Consider the following 12,177-nt stretch of genomic DNA (forward strand, 5'->3'; position numbering starts at 1 on the left):
TGTAAAGTCTTGACTCTTCAAGTTGTTTTTAACATCACTCAAGTGTGGATAGATAAATAAAAAATATATTTACAGCAAATCACATTCAGAATGAAATTAGAATGCAGTTGTTATACAAAGACTTAGAAAATCCATTTGGAGGTTTATGTACACTTTAAACATTTGTCCATCTATCCTCATTTGCATATCAGACCAATAAGAATAGGTATCTTCCTGGGGTCTGCCCTCTTCCTTGTCAGCTGTTTCCAAAGAAACGGTGTTGTAATAAAACATCTTTATCATCATAGGGACCTAGAATGCCCTTAATGCCTTGAAGGTTAAAATAGAAGTGCTACTCTGGAATTTGTATCCCCCAACTTTCAAGAGGAATTTCCCTTGATCTCTCCTTCTGTCCTTGCCCGTCATCTCCCTCAGCATCCTCCTCTGTATGGGAGTCCTTCCACGTCCACAGATTTTCCGTCCTTCTGTATTCACAACTGTCTTTGGAGGGAATTCCAAGAGGGATTTCAGGCATCCAGTTCTGTTTGTAACCTGATTCAGATGTTGCATTACCAAATGGCATGCTCTGACATCCGTGTTGCAAATAAGGAACAACTGGCTGAGATGGGGAGTAATTAGTGTTGCAATATGGATGGATTGGTGTGTTTAGAGTGCTATCATCACATCCCGAGTCTGACCACTCTGAGCTGTCAAAGCTCTGCAAGGAAGCCAAAGATGGCCCCTCTTTATTGGAGTCTATGAGGTCACTTAACAGGGGTCTTCTTTCCCTGCCACCTGTGCTGCTCTGTAGCTTAAAATCGAGTGAAGGCAACATGAGTTGTCCATTGGAATCCCGAACTGTGTGCAGCAGCAGCGGCATGGCTGCACTTCCCTCACAGGAATCCTCATCAGGTAACGGTGCTACTACATGTGTAGTCAGCTCTGGACTCATTTTACATTTGTCCCACTTTTCTCCACTGGGAGACAATGTGTTCTTTATGATACCATGCTGGTTATCTTCATTCTCTTCAGCTGGGACGTGGACAGCCACAACACTGTAAATCTCTGAGGACTGGGCGCTTGTGTCGACTGGATCTGGGGTTGGACTTCGTGCTCCTGTTCCTTCAGAAGACTCGGCGCTGTCTAGCCAGGTTGGGCAGGGGATGTCCTGAGGAGAATAACCTCCTGTTCCAACTGATGGCACCTTTGGCTTCACTTGTATGGTTGCGTAAACTGTCCGTTCACTTTGAGTGTTGAATTCTGGTTTAGAGATGTGGAGATTGCCATCTAGAGGCTTCAGTACTCTGGGATCGGTGTGAGAAGAGATCACCTGTTTGGAGAGAAGGATGAGAGACCCATCAGTCGAGTAAATGTTTAGGTTTTTTTTTTCTTTTGGATTAATCGGCAGCCTGTCTTTAAGAGAATGCTTTTTACAAAGGTACAATAAGAGAAAAAAAGTGGAAAATATTTTGGTTTCAATTTCAGTGATAACTTTGGCTTTCCATAAACACGAGACAAGACAAAGCATTTGTACTCTTGCATATTTGTCACATCTAAATGTTTCAGAACACCTAACAAATTTAAATATTATGGAGATAACCTGAGCAAATGCAAATGCAGATTTTAAAGGGTGATTTTATTAATAAAGGGAAAAAACATCCAAACATATTTAACAATCACTGAAGTGGGACCTGGTCAGCTAAAAGATTTCAAGAAGCAACCAAAAAGAGCATAAAGTCTCATCTCACAGTTGCCAAAAAAACATCTTTATGATCCCCAAGACTTTTGGGAACATATTCTGTGGACTGAGGAGAAGAAAGATGAGCAACGTAGGGATGCGTGCGGTTAATCGCTAAAACAGTTAAATTTGTTTATCAAATTAGCTGGTGCGGGATTCACGAGCTGGTTTAACTGATTACCTATCATTTTTTTTAAACACCGGCTTGAAACCCCGGTCTATGATGCTCTTTTAACCTGTAATGAACCTCCCGCCACTAGAGGCCGCTGTAGCTTCAGTTAAAGTTCACTGCCTTCCTGTGTGGCACTTCACGGATGTTAACATGAAAAGCTCTTCGGTGGCTTAGCGGTTAGCGTGTAGTAGGAACAGCACGATGTGACCGTTTTTTTAAGTAATAAATGGAAACATAGCAGTGTGTTGGGGCTAAGGGTTGAATTCACGTATAACTTCCACCTGAAGTGAAAGGAGGCCACATGTCAAAGCACGATATTAATCTGCAAAGAGTAATGAAGGTTGGCGGGGCTAGTCGGTTAAACGTGCGTTTAGCCGAATAGGTAAAAAGACGCTTAGGAACATCCTTACTTTTTAGAAGGTGTGTGTCCTATTACATCTTTTATTTCATAGAAAGTCATACCAACAGTCAAACATGGTGGTAGTAGTGTGATGGACTGGGGCTGCTTTGCTGCTTCAGGACCTGGACAAATTGCCATAATTGATGGCACCATGAATTCTGCTCTCTACCAGAAAATCCTGAAGGAGAATGTCTGGCCATCAGCTTGTAACCTCATACTCAAGCACATTTGGATTGTTAAGCAGGACAGTGAGGCAAAACACACCAGCAAGTCCACCTCTTAATGGCTTAAATCTGATTGAGATGCATGACCTTTAACAGGCCTTTCATCCTTGAAAAACCCTCCATTATGGCTGAATCAAAACAATTCTGTAAAAAAAGTGGGGCAAAATTCCTCTTTAGTGATGTGAAAGAGTCATCGTCAGTTATAGCAAATGCTTGCTTGCAGTTGTTGTCATTGGGTGGTACAGTTATTAAGCTTAAAAGGGAACTGCTTTTTTACACATGGACCTTTTGAACAAAGACGTCTTCTCTCAATTCCACCTCTTTGTTTTTGCTAATATTTCACTCGAAAAGCAAAATTTGACACAGCCAGAATGAACTGGTGAAGTTAGGAAATGTCAGCTTGTTCAAAAGGCTCAGATTATCTGCTATCTGATGCCTCAAGGTATTTAGCCATTGTCTTATCTGACCTGGCTGGGTATCACAAAACAAAGTGGCCCATTCTTGTGTGGCCTAACATTTTACACACAGTGATACAAAGGGTAAAACCTATCTACCCTCAATGTAAGATTAATGGAACCACAGTAGACTTAAACTACATTAAATATGTGTCAGGCACCATGAGTCGCTGAAGTACTTTTCCATTTGGAAAAAAAACAACATCTAAAATGTTCTGATGCATTTAATTCCTCTCAGGATGTCGTGTCACACTGGCACCTTGATTGTCTTTAATTGCCTCAAGGCTTTTACTACCAGTAAGACATCACTTCCTTGTAGTACCCAGACACACTAAAGGACACTGGAGAAACAGAAGTCTTACCAAGGTCTTTGGCGTTTTCTTTCCCTTTCCACCCTTCACATAGTAGGAAATAAATGCAACGGAAATGATGATGATGGCCATCAGAAGAGCAGCACTCACGAGCAGCCACGGCAAAATCTTCAGAGAATCATCTGAAGGAAAAGAGAGTAAGTGTCACATATCAAGAGGAAATAAACAACACATCATTAAAATCAGATACCCATCAGTGTTTAAAAATAGCTCCTTATGAAAATTCCCACAGTGACACAAGCTTAGGCATGTTCTCAGGGAGTGTCTGTGACATGTTTTATGAACAGATGATTAAAGCATTTTCCTGGATGGACCATGACAATAATTATTAAGGAACCTCTCAGAAACCCAGCTACAGCAATAGGATAGATATTGGCACACTTGTATGAGTGCACTTGTGAAATTAAAAATATAAAGTTGACTGTTATTGGTTAAGCATGTTTTTTAGTGATTAATAGCAGAATAATGCTTTTTTCCATATCTGGGTAGAAAAGAACCATGTTCACATATGGTTTGACTGGAGCAGGGTCATTCTTTATTTGTACAAGATTATAAAGTCATTGGATTAAATGTATAGGGCCGGTATCCTGCCTTACTCATCTACATTTATGGTCGTTAGTTTTTAAAGCAGAGAAAATAAATAAGAGAATCCATGGGAAGAAAAATATCTTCTTGCCGACAGACTGTGTTATCCAATCTCCTGTCTCACCAGTATTACAGCAAACAGAAAGTAGGGAGATCATTTTCCCAGAAGGAGTTTTAAATTTAATTTCACCTAGCTTCTTTTTTTCTCTTTCCAAAGTAAGAAAAAAAATGCAGGAAATTTTCATCTTTAAAAGTGTGATGGTTTCAGTATTTTCAGTTTCACTGAAGTCCAAGCTTCTTCTTTGATTCAACCAGTGGAGTTCACCTGATATACTGTAACACTCAAGTGTGGGGCAAACACAGGCATCTAAAACATGTCTTTTTTCACGAGTCCTCTCACTTCATCAAACATTTCCTTTTCCCCAAGTGGTCCCAATCAAAGTGGCACACAAAATGCATTTCTGCATTTTTCTTGCAACAGGTGGATACCTAAAATATTCAAACTAAGATATGCGGTGTAAAGCTTTTGCCTGAAGCAAAACAAACTTTTCGGTAGAGCAGGTTTTTCTCAAACTTTTCAGCCCACAACCTCTAAATTAATGGTCCCAGAGGCCGAGGACCCCGACTGTACCTGAATGCAGCCATGCACGTTCAAGAATAGTTTTTTGCAGACTCACAATTTAAGATTTTTTTAAACATTACTTTGATTTCAGCATAATTTAACCAAATGGCTAGGTGTTTACTTTACCTTTAACTCATTGTGTGCATATATTTTTACAAAAATGGGTCAAATTTAACATTTTAAACTATAAATATGATTTTGTTTTTTGGAAGGTATCTGGTGACCCCCTGTCAGTGTCTTGTGACCCCCACACTGAGAGCCACTGGATTGTAGGGGATAACTTAATCCAGTGATTCCTAAAGTGGGGCCTGTGTGGGACACCTCTGCATTATTGATAACAATAATGTCCTTTTTAGCACTGCTGGCAAAGAGCTGCAAGTTTTGTGGGATGATTTCCAGGTAAATGTAAGGCAAACAATTAATCTGCAGCAGACATCATGATGACTAAAATGAAGACAAGAAAATCTGACAGGTCATATCTTGCTCTTCACAATACCTGTGCAATGATGGATTAAAGAGAGAGCCATGCCTTTTACCACATCCTACTGCACCTTTTATGCAAATCAACAGTATTTCCCATAGAATCACACTTTACTGGGGCAGTAAAGATGGCTGCTTCCTGTACAATTACACTTGCGTAGCACAACTTGCCTTTAGTAATGTTTCACTTGATGTTCTATAATCACAGCAGGTGAGCTGTATGTGTGAAGGCTTATTGTTGATGATATCACAACCATCATCCATGAGCACAGGAATACAGGAAAGTATTAGAAATGGGTCAGTGATATGACGTCCATATTTTTGTGTCTGAATCTGTTTTTTTACTACAATTTTGTTACCTGAAAAAAATTTCTGTATATTTTAATATTTCTGACACTATTAAAAATGTCATTTTAATTGTGAGAAATTTAAATTAGAATGCCTTGGTATGATTTTATGGTATAAATCTTTGAAAAAAAAACTCTTATTAAAGTCTATTAATATAAAGTTAGTATGATCATAAAAAAAAACTTTTGCCCCTGAATTTTCAAATTCCTAAATGTCTAGGTGGTGCAGCTGTAATCATGGGTATTTTGTTTTGAAATGAAGTGGTAAAAACAAACTATAGCGTAGTTTATCATCAGTTTGACTACAGCTGGCACTCATGGACAAGTGAAATGGTTTGTAGACTCTTTACAGTAAAGATAAACATTTTTTTTGTGATGGTACACTTCCATGTCAAATGGTACAACTAATGTGCTAAAAAACTTTTTTTTTTTTTACCGTTAAACGCATGGTTATACTTTAAAAATATTTGTCCACTTTCTTACAAGAGCAAAAGTAACAAAATGTGTTTAATTATTTTCCTGTTTAATTTTAAATTAGCAGCAAATGTCAGGTGGCACAACCAGTGATTCAAGTGTTGATACTACAAAAAGTGCCACTATATGAAATAAATAATATTTAAAGCTCCTAAAATATTTACATTACTTCTAATTAGGTAAATGAGCTATTACATATTTAATTTTTTGGGGGGGTTAATTACAGGTTTGCTTGGGTGAGTGGGTAAACATTTTATGTCAGGTGGTACAACCAAGGTAAAACTGCTAAATTTGATCATACCATAAAATGTATCCACTTTCTAACAAAAACAAAACTAACAATAGAAATAAATATTTGTCTGTTTATTTTGAAATCAGTTGCAAATATAAGGTGTTGCAGCTGAAAATGAATGAAGCCTTACATGCCATTGTCCCAAGTAAGAAGCTTCAGAAGTCTTGAAATGGCAGAATACGAGCTTGACTTTTTAAATCAGACATCACACCTCAGTTAGTGCATCTACAGGTGCCAAAGGATGTCTAATAAATATGGGGTGTGGTAGGGTGACTTGAAAATATTTTAATTTAACAAAGGGTGCCTGGCAGTAAAAGTCTGGGAGCTGACTCAATTGATGAGTCTTTATTCATAAGAATGTTATTCAGATTGTCCATAAATAGCATACTTAAATAAAAAACATGTAAGCGTGTGCAATTCCAAATAGATACATACTAATCAACAACTTATAATCAGAGCTTGGACATATCATATGCTAATGATATCTAACTGAGCAATCACACCACCCAATTTAAATCAGCATATTGGGTTTTGAGGAGATATTTGACATCATTCTTACTTTGCAGTTTGGCACAGAACGGGGCCTTCTCACTCTTGGATCGACCCCATTCAACAGAGGGCATGTAAATCACATAGCCACAGTACTCTGTTTGGGTGTTCTTGAAGTTGATGATGAACCGTCCTGTTTTGGAATGATTGACCTGGAACCAAAGAAAATCATTTGAATTGATTGATTCTGTCCATTGCAGGGAGAAAGGTTCAGATTAAAAATGAAAACTTACACACAAAACAAGATCCTTTTTTACTTCTTTTATTTCATAAGAAGATGGCTTGTATAGGAGTAGGATCATGTGAATGTACTGTGTATTCTACTGTCACACGGGGACTCACCTTTGCAGCCCACTCTGGTTTTGTGATTTGAATTTCATAAGCAATCACAGTCTGATAGTTCTCTCCTCTGCTCTTGGTGATGATGTCTGCAATGGATTCTCCGTTTGGCCCCATAGGTAGTGTGACATTAACGTGCAAGGATGACACTGTTGTGTGAATGGATAGGCTTGGTGGACCAAAGATTGCTAGGGAGAAAAGAAAGACTAGTTAACAGATGTTACAATACTGTAAAAAAATAAAGAAAATAGGTTGTAATAAGCAAAGGGATGCACTTATTACTGATCATTGAGATTCTTACTCTGTTTCAGAGGTGTAAATCTGGTGGTGGTGCAGCCATGAATATGACCGTTAGCATAGACTTTAGCTAAGTATTGATTGTCATGATGTGATGGGGTTTCAGCAGAAAGGTCACAGGACAGAGCAGTTATGTTCTGACACTCTTTGGCTTGCTTCTTTGAAAACTTCTCACCATAACTGTAGAGAGAAGAAAAGTACATTTAGATCACTCTTTGATAATAGAACCACCTAAACAATGCATCATATTGCTTAAGCTTTGTTGGTACCATCTGACACCTGTGTCTGTACTCACTAGTTAATCAGTATTCCTGGCTACCATTACACCATGTAGACAAAATAACACTCCAAGCAAATCAGATAAAAGGTTATTGAAAAGTATAATCAGGATGGATGCAAAAACATTCCAAGGCACTGAACATCCCTCTGGAGTTCATTTAAATCCATCATCAAGAAATTGAGGGAATATGGCACATGTGTAAATCTGCCTAGATCAGGCAGTACTTACAAACAAGCAAGAAGGAGACTATTGAGAGAGGCCACCAAGACACCTATGACTATCTGAAGAAGTTACAAGCTTCAGCAGCTGAGATGGGAGAGACTCTGCAGACAACAACTGTTGTCCAGGTTTTTCACCAGTCAAAGCTTTATGGGAGAGTGGCACCGACAACGCCACTGTTAGAGAAAACAAATTAAATTAACAAAAAGTATGTGGGAGAGTCCATGGTCATGTGGAGGAAAGTTCTTTGATTTGATGACACCAATGTGCAGAGATGCACACAAGTCATTTTTTGCAAGTCAAAGTCAAGTCTCAAGTCTCTGATGGTTGTAATAAGTGTGCAATGATCTGCCTCTGACATTCAGTCTGCTTAGACCACTGCATCGTTCTATCTACCCAGTAGGGTCGGTTATTGTCTGTGGCTGCGCATGTGTACACTTACTTGACATTAACTTTTTTCACAACAGCCACTGTGACTAATGACTACTAGCCACTCTGTGTTTCCACTAGTCACAGTTCTGTTGTTGGGAATGTATTGCTATATATCATATCTACATCTGCTATAAGATGAAACACTCGCTCGCTCTTTTTTCCCTCATCAACATGATCAATATCAGCTCTCCTCTTAATAAAGGTCTTCTCTGTGTTTAAAACACTACAGAGATGTGTCATATTTCACTGATGGAGACAGACACTGAGACATTGGAGATTGAATTTCCTTGTCATTTGTCAGATATATTTCTTTAATGGTAGTAATTTTATACTAACACAACAACACTAACTGTTGATGAACTGTTTAACGAAATAAAATAAAAACTTAATGAGCATTTCTAGTTCTCACTCAGACCTTCAACAGAGTATGCTGAGTATTTCTCCCTCCGTTCTCCTTGAGAAACTTCTGTCATCATTTATGGTGTAAATTTCTTTATATGGGTAAAATCAAGCCATATTTTACTTTATTCAGCTGAAATCTCCTGAACTCCTTAGTTAGAAATTTATCGGTTACAGCCTCGTATCTATCTGTCTCTGTTTCTCGCTGCCTCCATGAACCATGTTTAAAGTTTTAATGTTCCTGTTGTCTTTTATGTTCATTCATTATCAATAAGCGACAATGCAGAGATTCTAACATTAATTTGTTCCCCATAAGCGTACGATATTAAGGGATTATTAACCAAATAATATTTTGAAATTGTGCACACCCATGGCTCACATGGACGACACAGAGACACACACAAGTGGAGCACACACAAACAGCGCTGACGCTGATCCTCCGTGGTCAGAGAGGAGCTTTAATGTGGGAGAAAAAAAGTTTAGGTATTATGAAACTTTTGCCCTCAACAGACTGAAGTCTGAAGTCTGCACTACCAGCAGTTTTGCGTGCGTTTTAGTGTAGGTGTGTGCGTGAGCATTGCGTTTGTGTGTATCATTGTTTTGCAGCATAAAAGAAGATGAGGAAGAGAGGAGAGCAGTCGTTGGTGCTGCATGAAAGACTCACGAACCGTCAAACAGAAGTTGAGGACAGGGGGATAATATTAAAAACCGAAGATTGTGCACGAGTCCCAAATCACGAGTCTGAGTCAAGTCTCAAGTCACTGATGTGTGCGACTTAAGGACTCAAGACACTATGTTTGGCAGACACCACACATCACCACAAATGTACCATCCCCACTTTGAAGCACAGTGGTGCCAGCATCATGCTGTGGGGATGCCAACCCGAGGAGGCTTTTAAAGGACTAAGGTCCTAAGGTAAAGGAAATGTAACAAACCTTTATCTGACTTCCTAGGTCTTACCTCCAATACTGGACGCTGTAGACGACCTTTTGCCCAGGAACTTCTGGCTTAAATGGCACCCAGCAGAGAATATTGTGGAAGTTTCTGGATTCAAAATAAACAGTCTGATTGTCTGGTGACTGACAAGCTGTTGGATTTTCTGTTGACAGACAAGCTGCAGAAAAAAAGGCAGAAGGGCAAGGTCCATGTGAATAATTTTATTGCATACGCCATACTGAGTCCTTGATCTTGGTGAGTCCAACATTCAGGAATTAAAAACCTGGTCATGTGAATGAAGTACACAACCTTTTTACATTATTTTGTTTTTATACTTGGTGTTAAATTTCAACTAAGCAAACTTGAGGTGTTACTATTGTGAGTATATGCAGCTCTAACATATCAAGTACAGGGAGAGGAATAGTCACTCTAGCGACTAAGACCTCAGTGAAACAGCATAAATATACACAGATCCAGGATCATAGGGGAATTGTGTAAAATGGACTTTGTTTCCTTTGGTGTCTGAAATTCAAAACTCATGATGTTACTTTGCCAGTCACGTCACTCATAAGAGGAAGTACTCAAAGTCTCAGGTGCTGGCTAAGTAAAGAGTATGAAGGCAAGGATATGTCAAGCTGCTTATACAAAGTGTAATATACACCACATCTAGTGATTTACCATGAATCTCATTACTACTTAATAAAACAGCCCAAGTCATTCACTGATGATGTGAAAGACAGAGTTGAAAGTTACAGGCAGAGTAGTTCACTCAAAATTAGCATTTTAATAAGCCATACAGTGATACTATCATTATTACATTAGGCAGGCTCAAATGAATGGAAATTTTCATTGATCACTATCATTATAAATGAGCAGTGTGTTCTCTGATTCATTTCAATAGGAAAGAAAAAAATCTCATGAAATACTGTATTATATTTCACTGCCTTTTTGGTGAAGCCTCTTAGTTATTATGTTTTAAATCAGGCCTATTATATGTTCAAGTGCCTGCTGATTGATATATGTATATCAAAACAGATCCCGTTATTTTCTGTACTCACTGTAGCAGAACAGGAGGAGGATGATGATCTTCATGGACCACATCTTCATCGCTTTGCTGCTCACAAAAACACATTAAAATCCTACACTGCTGTGGCAAGGTTTTAAGGTCAAAGTCAAAATGTGTTGCGCTCCACAAAGAAAAATCAAAATAAAACAAAACAGAAGTTCACTCCCTGATATCAAAAATACATCCAAACAGAGTGAAAATGTGATCGATGCTGTAGAAAATAAAAGTTGTCTGAGGTTTCATTCTATTTTCTGCCTCTTCTCCCAGCGCGTCCTGAGACAGGAATGGTTTTCTCAGGTGTGCAGGTGTACTTTGGCATTTGTTATCACCTTGTTCCTGTTTTTTTCTGCTTACTGAACGTCCCGCCCCCTTTCATTCTCGCTCCCTGCTCTTGACTTCCCTTTTCTTCCCTCCTCCCTTCTACACCTTGAGTAAGTCTCTCCCTCGGTGTCCCTCGAAACTTGTCTTTCTGGTTATTTCTAGTTTCAACAGTTTACTGGAAATGATCCAGATTTAAACAGCATAAGACCAAAAGTGAAAGACAATGATTCTACACAAATGATAGCTCAGGTGTGCTTATCTGGTTACAGACCGTTGTGCTGCTATGTATGCACAGTTGAGACAGGGGGAAAAAAAAAAAAAAAAGTCATTTTAGGCATACTATCACATTTAAACTAATGGGCAAAAAGAAGGCTGAGTGAGTTAAATACCTAAGCATGCAATCTACTGAAGAACTTTATTAATAGCCCATGGAACATGAATCTTTAAGGGACATGCCTTGCCTTTTTTTTTTTTTTTACCTTTACTAGATATGACAGTGGACAGGGTAGGTAATGGGGGAGAGACTGGGTAATGACGTTGGAAAGGAGCCTTAGGTTGGACTTGAATCTGGGCGTGGAGGGCGTGACCTAACCACGACTCCAGTTGCCGCTCTGTGCCTCATCAAAACTCATGCACAGCGAAGATGGAAAAGGCAATACAGTTATAAATCTGTAACCTTGCAAAGCAGAAAGATTTGCCACTCTTCATTCTGTCAAAAGGTAAATCTATCTTGCAAAGCTTCAATCTACAACATATTGGGTTGGGGGTGGGGGTGTGGGGGTTGTTGTATTGTGAGCCAGTATATACACCGGCTGCTGGTGGAGCGATTAGCACCGAAAACAGTTTGGCTCAGAACTGGACAGTATTTCTTTATTCAAACAAGAGCAAAGGGCCATGCTAAAAGCTTTTGATGCTCTCGACCTCTCCTCTCTCCCAGATGTAGCTATAGAAAAGGGCCATTTAATCAGACTTCAATCACATTTCTTTATTATAACAAGCAAAAAACCACAGAGCTGCTCTTGGCAGAGAAGATGTTTTAGCCACTGACAAGCTCCACTTTTCATAAACTACGTACTAGTGCTAGCCTGGATAGCTCAGGTTAGTACTGGAGCTGTGCATATCTTCTACTTCATTTTGTCCTGTTGCTCTTATTGGCCTGTCATGGATGTGACAGACAGAATGTTTGTCCAATCACCTTCT

At 39.0% G+C, this 12,177-nt stretch overlaps 1 protein-coding gene across 1 annotated transcript; it reads right to left on the bottom strand.

Annotated features, from left to right (window-relative positions):
• Positions 1-331: 331 nt before the first annotated feature.
• Positions 332-10,914, bottom strand: LOC121514168. Its single transcript, XM_041794266.1, has 7 exons — positions 10,649-10,914; positions 9,615-9,768; positions 7,329-7,504; positions 7,031-7,215; positions 6,699-6,840; positions 3,331-3,461; positions 332-1,309 (listed from the first exon to the last, which is right to left on the bottom strand). Exons 1-7 carry the CDS (start codon positions 10,695-10,697, stop codon positions 332-334), a joined length of 1,815 nt encoding a protein of 604 aa, XP_041650200.1. The 5' UTR covers positions 10,698-10,914.
• Positions 10,915-12,177: the final 1,263 nt, after the last annotated feature.

The sequence above is a fragment of the Cheilinus undulatus genome, linkage group 8 (assembly GCF_018320785.1).
Source record: "Cheilinus undulatus linkage group 8, ASM1832078v1, whole genome shotgun sequence".
NCBI classification, from domain to species: Eukaryota; Metazoa; Chordata; class Actinopteri; order Labriformes; family Labridae; genus Cheilinus; species Cheilinus undulatus.